Raw genomic sequence first — 13,388 nt, forward strand, 5'->3', positions numbered from 1 at the left:
TTTCAGAAAAACAGTGATGTACTTATGGATAATAACATCAAATACAACAACAACAGTAATAAATAGTTGTAGCATAGTATTTGTAAGCATGAATGCAAAAGAAAAACAGGAAGCCATATGTAATTTTCAATTATTCAGTATTTAAAAAAAGAATATGCCAATCAAAGAGGCAGAAACAACTATGGATTGTCCTCCTGAAGCTTGCTGTTAGCATGTACTTGGATTCTGTGATACAATCTATACAACAATATAATTTATTGACACAGAACATGCATACATACCATTCAATAAATCAGACACTGTGCAACTTAGATATAAATTCAATTTCTCACTTTCTTACCTTCACTAAAATATAGCTGTGTAGAATCATAAGGTTTGTAGCCATCTCAGAAGAAATTTTAATCTTCTGGGTCTTTAACTCTGAGTACATACTGAAAAGCACATCACGTGCATTTCGATAATTCCCTTAAGAAAACAAAAAACAACAATTAACAAAAATTTAATTTTTTATAACAATATCTTTACTAATGAAATATAGGGAAGATTAAGTTATGCTGATCATTTGAATAAAACCATTGCATGACAATTTCCTTGGAAAGCCACAAGCAGTTGTTTGTCACAGTATCCAAAACAATATCAGCCAGGAAGTTAAAAAAAATTACACTAGGAGAAGTAATCTAAACAGTAGCAAAACACATGATGGTAATTTAATATAATGAACTTTAAAAGATGAAGATGTTTCTAGAGCATTTAAGACGTTTTTTGTTGTTATTCTTCAATGTCAGATATTCAAAAGCTACTTTTTAAATGTTAATTGAGTATACTTGATCATTTGCTTTGGAAACTCCTTGCCTCTGCAACCGAACCCAAAACCTGTCAAAGGATAGTTAAAGTTTGAATGTTACTTCACTAGGTTATAGTGTTTCAAGGTTACAGTGGAGGATTGTCCTGAAACCACAGGATTTCATTAAATTATCAATGTAGCTGAAATCACATAGTGTTTTGAAATTAGTCTACTCTTGGTTTTTTTTCTTGTTTTGTTTTGAGGTTATTTTGCTGATTGTTTTGGGATTTTTTGTATTATTACAAGATGAGAAAGTCATACTCTTTGCAGCTGGAGGCATTTAAAGGAAATTCTAGTTATTTCAGCAAACGTTCTCCTTTGCCTCCCTGTACTTGTCTATCAGCAGATGTTTTCACTCTGCAGAGCAATTTGTAATGTTTTGTTATACACTACAACTGAATCAAACTGTGAAATTTGTGTGAGACAGCTAAATATCCCTTCAGAATTAGTTGCTGGAAAACAACATTATTCTTTTATATTCTATTACTGACTCTCAGTATAATACAGTCTTAAAATCACACGATTACATAAAAACAACTTCAAGGAAAACTGCGCTTAAAATGGCATTCCCAAAGAAAAATACCAAGCAGTATGACTTAAGTATTATTATTAGATGGATTTTTAAGGAAAGAACAAATTATATTGGTGCAAATTTCACAATCAAGCTCACTGAAATCTGCTGAAGGAAGAGGGTGGTGATGTAAAACTACCTCTCCAGAAGAAACAGTTACTGCAAGATTGGTGCTTTTAATGAGACACACATTGTGCTTCTTATTACACTGTTGGAGAACACATTTATACTACTAGGGAATATGAAATACACAATGGGATACTGCATTTTAGATACAAGTTTTCAGATTCAGAGATGCTAATAAATATTTAAACCCCTGAGCCTTTGCATTTCCTGCTTATATAATTAGCACAAATACATTATTCACTTCTATGATGGATTGGGAGATTTGCTTGCCAAGGGTTTCAGAGGTTTTTTCCACTCCTTAGCCCAATGCTGAGGAGCAGCCAAGGAGCAGCCCATAAATGTTAATTTCCCTGGGTTATTCCCGAGACTGCTATTTTTCCTTTATAGATTTTTCTTTTACATAATTGAAATGAAAAGCAAGCAGTGTTATGGTAGGGTTGTTGCCATGGCTACAGAGGAGAGTGAATAATGGAGGTGGCAGCTATTTTGCTTCTAGCCCTCTCCTTATTTTTTTCTATTTCTAACTTTAGCAACCCATGACAGAGGAAAACCAAGCTTAAACTAAGCATATGTCTGTTCCTTCAATAGAAATCGACTCCTCTGCCCATTTTCCACTGATAAAAGATCAGTACCAAGCCAGAAACCATATGCAGAAATGGCAATTCTATGACCTGTGATAGACAGAAAGGTAAAGTCACAGGCTCTCTTAATCACTATGTTTACTTGAATGTAATAAAGAACACAGATATTTTCCAGAAGTTTATTTTTTTCCCCAATATTTAATATACAGGTGCTAGTCCACAGGTTTTCCCCAAGTCTACTTTCAAATTCAAAACTGAACTTGAATATAATTAAAAGCACCAGTACATGTGTTCTCTAAGCAGAATCCTACACAAAACAAAGCACCCTAAGTAGGGTACCTAAGGAGGCAGCATGAGAGATGCCATCACATCAGAGAAAACAGACTTACCTGAACACTGCTCCTCCCTGGCAATTATTATGGCAGTTCTGGCAGCATCTCGGTGCTGCTTCAGGGCCATGTACAAGCGGAACAGGTACTTGGCATCCTGAATGAAATCATGCAAAAGCCATTAATAGTGACCTAATTCATACTGCTGTGTTCCCTTTCCTGACCTGCTCATCCCACCACCACATTCTCCAAAGAAAGCAGACAAGCTTGCTTGATGAAGAGCTCCAGCTATGCCTCAGCCTCCTGCAGGGCTGGCTCTTGCCCAGGCACAGAGCACCCACACCAAGGGCCCGAGGCAGTCCTGGCAGGTGCTGGCCAAGCCCTGGCAGGAGGGATGCACAAAGCCACAGACCACTATGCACACGGGGAGTTGTACAGGGACAAAGCAAACAACTCCAGCTGTGTGGGCATTTATGGTGTCAGAAAAGAACCAGGGACTCCTTTTAGAAATGGAAGTCTTGCCAGAAATGCTTAAATTGCGTTACGGATCTAGATGCAGACATTGCTTGGTGTGGATGCAGATGACAAAATCTGGCCCCCAATGAATGTATTGTTCTGGGATCAGATGGTGGATGTCCAAGAGAGCTAAAATATTGAAAATTAGGGGACAACCAGCTAATAAGGTGCATAAAATTTTTAATTTGCTGTATCAGGAACTTTTGATAATTATATAACTCAAGAATGGCAAATGTAAATTAGTGAAATAATTTAAAAACAAAACTAAAAACCAAGACGACAATATTGTAGAAAACAAACATGAGTTCTATTTTTGTAAGTGTACTCAAATGTCTGGACGACTAGTAAAAAAAAACTACCAATAAGAGAAAGAAGAATTGGTCTTTGATAACAAATCAGAGTTGGTTTGGTTTTGAGACAATTTGGATTGAGAAAATCCTCAAGAGGTAATTCCTAAAAATACAAAATAAAATATAGGAATAGAATAAGTAAATATTCAAAATATTCTATTTATTGCTATTAAAGAAGTATAAAAAATAAAAAGCAAAATAAAATCACCATGCTTATGCTGAAAAGGAAATAATAAATGTAAAAACATTGGGCGAGTGTCACTATTTTATATCATTAGCAGTGATTTCTAAAATGGTGTCAACAAAAAATAAAGCCTGTACATGATAATCTTATAACTGGTAAATTGAGATTAAATTAAGCTAAATATTGTATATAATGGTATGGTTCCAACTTAAATGTACAAATGAAAAAAAAAGCAAAACACTGGCAACTTTATGGAGTGCAAAAAAATCCAAACCAGCCAATTCTGCAATATTGGTATTACATCCAAACATTTAACATGTGTATTCTATATTAAAATGGTATAAAAATTACTACAACAATAATTGTATTAATCAATATTGTATTATTTTCTGGAATACTGTTTGGGCTTTGTATGCAAGTCTCAGATACAGAAAAAAAAGCAGAAATTCATGGGAACAGAAATATTAAAGATATACAGATATTTCCTTGTAGAGAAGATGACTGCTAAGATTAGATTGCACTTAAGTAGCAAAGAAAAAAAATCACAGAAATAAAAGCAAGAGGGAAAGAATCACACACAGAAAGAAAAGAGAAGACAAAATCTTCTTTCTAACTTGAAATAGAAGGAAAAACTTTAGGTGACCAAAAGTAATTGCTGTAAAATTAATGATGGAGCAGAATATTAAGTAACACATGATCAAAAGGTTGACCATCCTAAGAATTGTGACTTAAGAACAATTAAATAGTTATCTGGATAATAAAGTAACTGCAACTACTTATACTAACAGAAATTATTTATCCACTGTAAACTGCCTTTAAAAGAAAAATTGCTATTCCCTTAGTGGGGTAAACCAAAAATCAGTAAAAATAGTGGGTTGTGACATAATTCTTCCCAACTTCTGACATCATCTAATGGCCACAGATGGCCATTCCACTGCTGATTAGCAGAAAGCAGCACTATGTCCCCATCCAGGCTGCTTCTCCCCTTTCCTCTGCTGCAGGGAAAGACCCTGTCCTAGCATGGACCAGTGGTCTTTTATGGTATTTGCCATGTTCCTGATTATATTTGACTTAAATAATATATTTTAAATACTTATCCCCCCCACCCCCCCCCCCCCAAAAAAAAAGAGAAAATGGAAAATGGTCAAAGCAATTCAAGAAACATTAGTTCCATGTTTTACTTTCATACTCCTACCTTTAAAATCAGTAAGTTAAATAGCAGAAAATACAGGAAAGAATTTTCTAATACAATACATTTCCTAAGGTCTTTGGAAAATTTATTATTGCAATCTGATTTAATATTAGATATTCATAATTTTAGTTTAATTTTTCTTTTTAAATGTACTCAGAAAATATGCACACAGAAAACAGCAGAACCTTGCTAGTTATTGTTCCCTCAAGGAGCACACATCACAAATTCAGAATATATGTTCAAATTAACAAACACGATAGTTGGCATAATCAGACATCTAAGAAATAGTTTATAGTCAGACATAGCGTAGCAAAATTTTGGTAAGCATAATAATTTTGATAATATGACACTTGATTGAAATGCCACACAACTGTTGGCTGTGAAAGATTTAAAGCAATCAGCCTGCTGTCAGTGATTATCTGGTTTGAAGATCAATGCTTGAAATGATGAGCAAGTTTCTGCTGCATGGCTACTATTAAATTCACTCTTACTTTCAGCTTTACAAAAATGCCACAACATAGAAGCTTCTATTTTCTAAAAACAATAATATCTTGCTTGATAAATTCAAGAACAGTCTCCATAGCATAATGAAGATAATGATTGGTTTTAAAGCAAATATGTATGATTGGATAAAGTAAAATTTTGTTACTCACTGAGAGAGACTATGGTAGATTGGAATAAAGCATTCAGAAGAACAAGAGAGAGCTTTTAAAGAAGGAAAACAAAGCTCTGCACTGAAGTTCAAAACAATGTTAAATATAGCAATAATGGCATTCAAAAAATTCCTAAATCTTTTCTAAAATCTTAGAATGTCCTCACTATGGAGATCATACTGTAGCTCACTTCCCTTACCCAGTCCCATGGACTCCTTTGAATGAGGCAGCTAGACTGCTGTTCTGAGAAAAGAGACTGGGAGCTACAGTTTCTCTCCACCCAACTTCCAGCATAAATATGAAATTAGTCTTGCTAACACTGATACTGCATAGATTTTTCATCCAGTGCTTCCAACAGCTTAATTCTCTTTGGGTTCTTGCAGTTGAATTACTTTTGTTTTGCCATGTTTTGCTTCTCTCATAATTTTACTGAAGTTCACATTTCATATTAAAGGTAAAGTAAGAGGTAAATAATAAAGAGATAGAAATTTGGTTTGGTTCTCATTTTTTTACCTTTTACAAAACCAAAGTTTGCTTGGCCATCAAATGCTCAATGCCTTTAAAAGTCTAAAATCTCAATCCATACAGGGAGGAAAGAGACAGTTTCCAACTTCCTAACAGAATTGTAAACCACAGCTGTATTATTAGGGGTGAAATCAACTTAGTACACCGGGCCCCTATCATCCATAATTACCAAACCTTATTGCCCTCAGCAAGGCATAATTTATTCTTCCATATATATCATATTGCACCTGACTGTATTTACCATGACTTTGTATGAAACCCTAAATCCCTTGACTAAGGAATCGATAGCAGACTGCAGCACCCTCACCTGAGATCTGGCTTTCCCTATTTAGCCCACATTCCAGGTCTGCTGTAACAGGTAGTAAAACTTCAAGTGGTTCAGCACTTAATTCCATGAACTCAAGCCCAAATACGACTGAATGTACAACAAGCTCTATTATCATCAACACCATTCAGAAATCAAAAAGGAGTTGCTGATTTCTAAAACCTGTCTGCAACATTTTATGCTTTACACTGATGTTGAACACAAGAACTATCGTAGCCTGGTCAACCTTGGGGTTTTCACCTGCATCTCCTACTTTGCACCTTACTTTCTTCCACTACAAAAGTCAGATCAACTCTGCTCCTGCAAGAAGAGATCAGTGCTGTAGCTTGTCTAGAGACATACACATGTGACTGTCCAGCTGGGAAAGGCAACAGCCAGCTGGCAAACTGGCAACAACAAACAGCTTTGTCTCTTACTCTCACTATGAGCATTGATTTGGACCTCCTCTGTCCAACTACCTGCTTTCATAAAGATGACTGAAGAAAAATTATTATATCTAAGATAGTTGCTTCCTTTCTTATATTTCTGAATCTGGAGTTACTGGATGAATGCTTATGGAATGATCACACAAGTCTTGCTCCTTAACGAAAGCTAAAGCACAGTCTGTGCCTACCAAGAATTTTAGGAGGAAGTAAGCTCAAAATATCTTGTAGCACAGAAATGTGAAACAATAGCAGTGAAAAAAAATACAATACCTGGGGCATGCCATCCCCCTCTCCCATAAGATAGTCAATCAGCTGATTTGTTAGGGCTTCATCTTTTGCCCGTCCCACCTATTAAAAAAAGACACAAGAAATTATGATATGAAAGAAGAAGAGAAAAATAACTTACTTATAAGTAGTCTTTTGATAAAGCACTGAAACTTGATAGATTCAGAACACGATTTTTTTAGTTCTTTATGTTCAAACCAGATGATTCTTTGGTTCATCAGCTTTGACATGCAGCAGTTTGTATTTATTTTCTAATGTGTTGAGATTTTTAGACATGTTTATATATCTTCTTTATGATACAGTTTCCCTTCTGTTTGCAATCTAACCAAACACACTCAGTGCTGCTGGGAAAATGTCATAGTACTGAAGGTAAAGTTCTTAAAAAAGATGAAGAATATTTTGTTTTAACAAAGTTGCTTACTGTTTCAATTGCCATTTCCATAGCCAAGTTATCTTCTGTGCTTGGACTTTGCAAGAAGTGCCTCAATGCCTAAAATGATACAGAAGAAAAGTTAAAATTGAGATACATGAAACTAATTTTTTCTAATTTTTATCAGGTTCTCTCTCTCTGTGTTTTGATAAGACAAGTGGCAAGAATGCTTATCTCAACTACAGAGGTAGCAGCTGCTCTTACAGATACTCATGCAAGAAATAACTGAGACTTCGCCAGATTCTGGTGTACACCTTCACTGCCTTGAGAGATGTTCACAGCAATATGATGAGAACAAATTAATGATTAATGTAATTAATGTCACAATGTGATTAATAACATAATATTTTTAATGTCATGGAGCCCTCCATTGCACAGTTGAAGGAGCTGTCATCTACAATGGCCATAATTTGCAAAAATCAGTCATATTTTGTGATATGTATTTTCAGTACGCAAAAGTCAAACATTTAACAAGCATCAGTTCACAGACTTGTAACTGATCAAAAGTGTGTCAATCAACATACTTCAATTAACATATTTTCTCTTTTTAAAAAACCTTTCAGTTAGGGCATGCTACAGCAATTAAATTAATTAGTTACTCCACTGAAAGCCAATGAAATGTAAATAAATTGCTGCTGCAGATCATGATATTCAGAGGTTCACTGACAACAGTCTATCACTGATTCACCTCAAGCTTCTACTGCTATGAAAAACCTGTGTGCATGGCAATGTATTATTCATGGAACACAGCCTAGATAACTGTAAATGTAAATAGTTTGCTTACCTTCTTTACCCTTTTAAAAAAATATCAGTATGCCATTGGTTAAGGCACTTAAAATCTAATATGAACTTTCCTGAAGACTGTATTTTAAACAGTTTCTATAAACATTTAACTTTCACTGGCTTATCCTTTAAGTACTGACCCGTCCATATTGACCACACAGCAAGAAAAATTTCCCCGCCTGAAAATGTTTCTTTTCTGCTTCAAAATAGAGTGCAATGCTCTGATAATCTTCATTGGTAGTACTTTCAGAACCTGTAACAGACAGATCTGAGTTACAGCAGGGTATTCTTATTAAATAAGACAAAGACCCTACTGAATGAACATATTCCTATTCTACTTTATTTTTCTACTGACATCCAAAGAAAACCAAAGCCAGACAGACCCAAATTGTCTTACACATTTTTTTACTATTTAATCAGACTAAATGTCAGACTAATAACTGTTTCCACAGTTCTTACACCATAATGAGACTTCTGTTGTTCACAGAATCATAGAATAATATAATAATTTGGGTTTGCTGGGATCTTAAATATTCCAAGCCCCTGCCATGGGCAGGGACACCTTTCACTAGATGATCATGCTCAGGGTTCCATCCAGCCTGCCCTTGGAACCCTTCCAGGGATGGGACATCCAAAACTTCTCTGCGCAACCTTTTCCAGTGCCTCACTATCCTCACAGTAAATAAGTTTTCCTAATATCTAATCTACATCTACTCTCCTTTAGTTTAAAACTATCCCCCTTTCATACTGTCACTACATTCTCTTCTAAAAAAGCATAATACAATGGCATTGCTATGATCTGATAATGAATTTTTCCATCACGTCCAGGCAACAATAAAGCAGGGCAAGTGATGATGAGATTGTCACCTGAATCACTTTCACAGGTTCAGAATATGGAAGCACACTTGTACAAAGCAAGGCTATCAGGGCCAATGGAACCATGTGGCAGCAGGGAGTACTACTTAAGTCTTCTAACCAAGACTCCATTCTGCTGTACACATGTAAAACAAAGACAGCCACTACTCCAAAGACAGTTTTAAACTTCTTTTCTCCACTTAGATTACAGTTTGAGACATCCTATTTTGGATAGAAGTAAGAAAGCATAAGGAACTGTAGACCAATTGTGGCCACCTTGACAATCATCAGCAACCATACATCTCCAAGCTAACTGTTGCCAAGCTTTTATAACCTTCACAATAAGAAATCAGCATCTAAACAAAGAGATTAATTGAAAAGATGAGAATTTGGGAGATACACATGTGGAGCTGATAGGGCACTCTTCAAAGGTGGCTCACACAAATGGAAACTACAAAATTTGGTACAAATTGACAAGGTGGACTCTGATGGGCTTGATGGCTTAAGATAAAAGTCAGCTTCTCAGTAACATCTCCTTTCCATTTCTCACTGAGACAAGAGGAGGCCACGAAGGGACTTAAAGAGTAGAAAAGGAAAAAAAGTGACATAAAAGAAAAGAGCTGGAACCAAGTGAAAAGGAAAAGGGAACAGAAATCAAGAACTGTACCACTGAAATGTTCCATTTTGTATCAAGGTCAAAGAAAGGGGATTCCTCAATGGGCACAAGAAAACAGTCGAAATGTCTTATCTCTATGGATAAACAAAAAACCCCATAGGATTTGAAAACCAAGGAAATGGCAAAGCTGAAAGCAAAGTCTGGCTTGTAGGCCTGAAGTACACGCGTTACCAAATCTGGGCATGATGACTGGAAATGGGAAACAAAACTAAACACCCATTCTCTTATGATTTCAAATTGGTTAAAATTAAGTTAAAGAAGAGTAAAACATAATGCAAGCAAACTATGAGCCTGGAATACTCACTGATGATATCAGCATAAATCTCCATCTTGTTGTGCTGTTGAGCTAATGTGAAAGCTTCATTATTACACTTGGACATAACCAGGAACTGGATGGCAGAACCATAGTCACCAAGCTGCAGAAAGAATCTAATCAGAGTGGCAAATTAATACCTTAGTACTAATTAGCTTAATGAATACACCAAATGTTTTAGGAATATAGTACATAACGTACATACAAATATGACACACTTCTAATCCATTTTGTATCACGATTGTTTTAAGTAGGTTCCTAAAATTAACTTAGTATTAATAATACAGAATGGCAATTTTTTATTATTGTCTAAATGCATTACTTCACATTAATATAATTTTACTCAGAAAGCCAACAAGAACCAAAAAAAAAATCAGTACCTATTTAGTTGCCCAAATCTTAGAGAACTCAGATCAATTAACTGAATTACACAGTCATTAGCCAAGCACCAATAACCAGAGTCTAATATGTTAGCAAGCTTCATAAATTCCCAACAGATATAGACTTCTTTTTAATGTGCATAACATGATTGTTACCTGGCCACCATCTTTGCTCCTTCAAGAGACTGTGTTTCTCTCACAACATTAACAGCCTTTTCAGGATTATTTAGGTGATCCAAATATAGTCGAATGACACTATCCCATTGCTTTGCATGTTCATAAGCTATCACAGCTTCCGCGTACCTGCAAAATAATGGTTCCACATCAGTTGTTTTAACTTTGTGAATAATTCTTTATAATATGGTGTGAAGGAAACAAAGTACTTTATTTCTGTGAGATTACTTTGTGTCAACTTCCTTTCAGTTTGCATGTAATTGCATTGTTCTGCATTTACTATATTCTTTTTAGTTTCTATTTCATTTTCTCTGAGAAAAATTAAAAGCAGAGGCAATTAAAAAATGTCTACCACAATACTATTTTTGACCTACTCTGCCAGCATTTCTTTTGCTATATATTAAAAACAGTTCATCTCTTTTATATGAAATCCCTGGAGAGCAAGGGAATAAAAAACAAACGTGATAGCTAGGTGTACAATTTAAAAAATAAGACCTCTTTTCTGTTCTTAGACAAGATCAAGAAATGTCTCATTCTTCCACTATGCAATTGACAGAAACAGTACTTTCCAGTCCCATCAATGCAAACACTGAACTCTGGTGCTGTTTCATATTTTAAAGTATCATTATTCCCAAGCAGTTTACTTACAGTAAGGACTAGGAAGAACTACATTGTGTGATCAAATATAACCCATCTGGGGCTTTCACTTCAGCTAATAACTTTGTATTATTATTATGCAAGTGCAGCCATTAAGATATACCAATAATCTGATTCTACAATGAAAAAATTTCTTTCATGATTATTTTCCCTTTGAGTGACCTCTAAAATCACCGCTAAAGAGTTGTTAGAAACAAACTGAACTTGAAAACTGCTAAGTGGAATGACGTTCAGTACTTTAAAACCTTTGATGATTTTTGTTAGAAAGATATTAATGTTTAGACAGGAAAACAATTAGAAACACATCTTTGATACCAGATGAATGTCCTTAGATTATGTTTCAAATCTTCAATACACTAAGTATAAACTTAAGCTTACCTATTTTAGAATCCATTTTTATAAAAGTTTCAGTATGTGTTTTAATTTATTTTACAAAAACACTAATGTATAATAATAACAACAACAGCAATAACATTTTTATATTAAAAAAGAGCATTCATAAGTACCTGCCATCTGCTTCCTTGGCCTTTGCATATTGTAGGTGAATCTTTGGAGATGAAACCTGAGGAAGAAGTTCACCAACCTTTACCCTAGAAAGATAATAGCTATTTAATAAATACAGTTGGTTCCAAATTTTCTCTGGTAAAACTGGCATATTTATATCAACACTGAAACGGAGTCTGAAAAAACTGATCATAATGGATAAACTTTGAATTAATTTTAATATTTTCAAAAAGTTGCACTTTGTAAGAAGAAAATTACAGATTGCTTTATGAGCATACAGGCCTTGAAGACAGTCTCTTCTCTTTAAGTCTGAGGTGTACAAGCATAAGAAGTGTTAGACCAATAATTTTTACCTCAGGTGTTCTTGGATTGACCAACAGAAGAAGCACAGTATTAAAACTTTAACTTCAAAGATCTATAAAAAGCAGCAAACTAAGCAGCTGGCCTTTCAGGACAAAGGACATGAGAGACTCAACAGAGGCTGACCTTAAATCTCACCTCTCTGACTAAAAGATGGGCATTCTTCAAACTAAACCCCACCTCTGCAAGAGTAAACAAAGCTTGTACCTCCCACTTCCCAAATCAAGATGATCATTAGCAAGATGATCACTGCAAGCTACTCCCCTTAACCGAGTGCTCTCCTGGCTCATTTTGATACCACTGACAATTCTTTGATGGAATAAAATTTTCATTTTTCAAATAAATGCACATAATATTCCAACCTAATCTTTAGAGCACTCATACAAAAGAGGTCTTACTGAATTGTCCAATTGGTTCCTAATGTGAGAAGTCCATAAAATGTAATTAGGCCAGAACTGAGCCCCTAAATCTCTCAGAAAATTTGACTTTTCCAACAGAGACTTAACAATAATCAAATTAACTTAAAAAAAGAAAATTATGATACTGGCTACTCTTGAATCATTTCCAACTGTCCAAATACTCAAACTCAGCTATGCATGATATAAAACTAAGAAATCTAAATAATTAAACAGTAACTACACAAATATAATTACTATATTCAGTGCGCACCAAGTTCAGTGTGGATGTGTGCGTGTGCACACACCCACAAAGAACTTGAAATTGCAGGAAACTTAAAACAAAACACACAAAAAAGGAAAAAAATATTTCCCATTTACAGTAAGACTATATTAAAACAACATAAATTTTTGAGAGAATCTTTAGCCTGAATTTGGAACAATAAAATCAATGAAACATAGTTAATGAGGCATTTGTGCCATTCAGAGAATCAATCTTTTCCAAAGAGTACCCCAGAAAATCCTCTGAAAGATAACATTTCCCTGAAACCTGTACTTACCAGTTTTTACAACGGATGTATACTGATGCTGCCTTGTCATAATATTGTCCCTTTTCATAGAGCTGAGCAGCTTCTGAAAATTGCTAAAATATTGGAAACCATTAAAATATTATTTCTAAATTAAGACCATAAATAAATTACTAACCTAGTAAAATCACATATTCAGCCTTAACTCATATTAACTCTCTTGAGTACCTTCATATTCTCCAGAATAGCTCCACAGTCCCTCTTCAGTAACCTGCTGGGATGTTTCATGGCCTGGTTCACCCCTCGACGGACATCTCCCATTCGAATGGACATCTGAGCCACTCCAGCAAGGCAAACTTCATCGTGTTCCTGGTACTGGCAATCAAATGAAAAGCAGTAACTATAGATTACATATTAGAAACACCAGG

General features: G+C 35.0%; 1 protein-coding gene across 3 annotated transcripts in view; it reads right to left on the minus strand.

The window, feature by feature from the left end:
• The window catches only part of WDR19 (WD repeat domain 19), a 40,915-nt gene that overhangs the window by 7,682 nt on the left and 19,845 nt on the right, over positions 1 to 13,388 (minus strand). For all 3 annotated transcript variants that reach the window (XM_064418384.1, XM_064418385.1, XM_064418381.1), the window contains exons 22-31: positions 13,189 to 13,335; positions 12,994 to 13,076; positions 11,681 to 11,764; positions 10,500 to 10,646; positions 9,955 to 10,079; positions 8,260 to 8,372; positions 7,328 to 7,396; positions 6,892 to 6,969; positions 2,512 to 2,608; positions 341 to 465 (exon numbers count right to left, since the gene is read on the minus strand). In XM_064418384.1, the coding sequence (XP_064274454.1) occupies positions 341 to 465; positions 2,512 to 2,608; positions 6,892 to 6,969; positions 7,328 to 7,396; positions 8,260 to 8,372; positions 9,955 to 10,079; positions 10,500 to 10,646; positions 11,681 to 11,764; positions 12,994 to 13,076; positions 13,189 to 13,335 (1,068 nt within the window). The remainder of the gene's footprint in view (positions 1 to 340; positions 466 to 2,511; positions 2,609 to 6,891; positions 6,970 to 7,327; positions 7,397 to 8,259; positions 8,373 to 9,954; positions 10,080 to 10,499; positions 10,647 to 11,680; positions 11,765 to 12,993; positions 13,077 to 13,188; positions 13,336 to 13,388) is intronic.

This window comes from Passer domesticus, chromosome 4 (assembly GCF_036417665.1).
Source record: "Passer domesticus isolate bPasDom1 chromosome 4, bPasDom1.hap1, whole genome shotgun sequence".
In the NCBI taxonomy this organism is placed as follows: Eukaryota; Metazoa; Chordata; class Aves; order Passeriformes; family Passeridae; genus Passer; species Passer domesticus.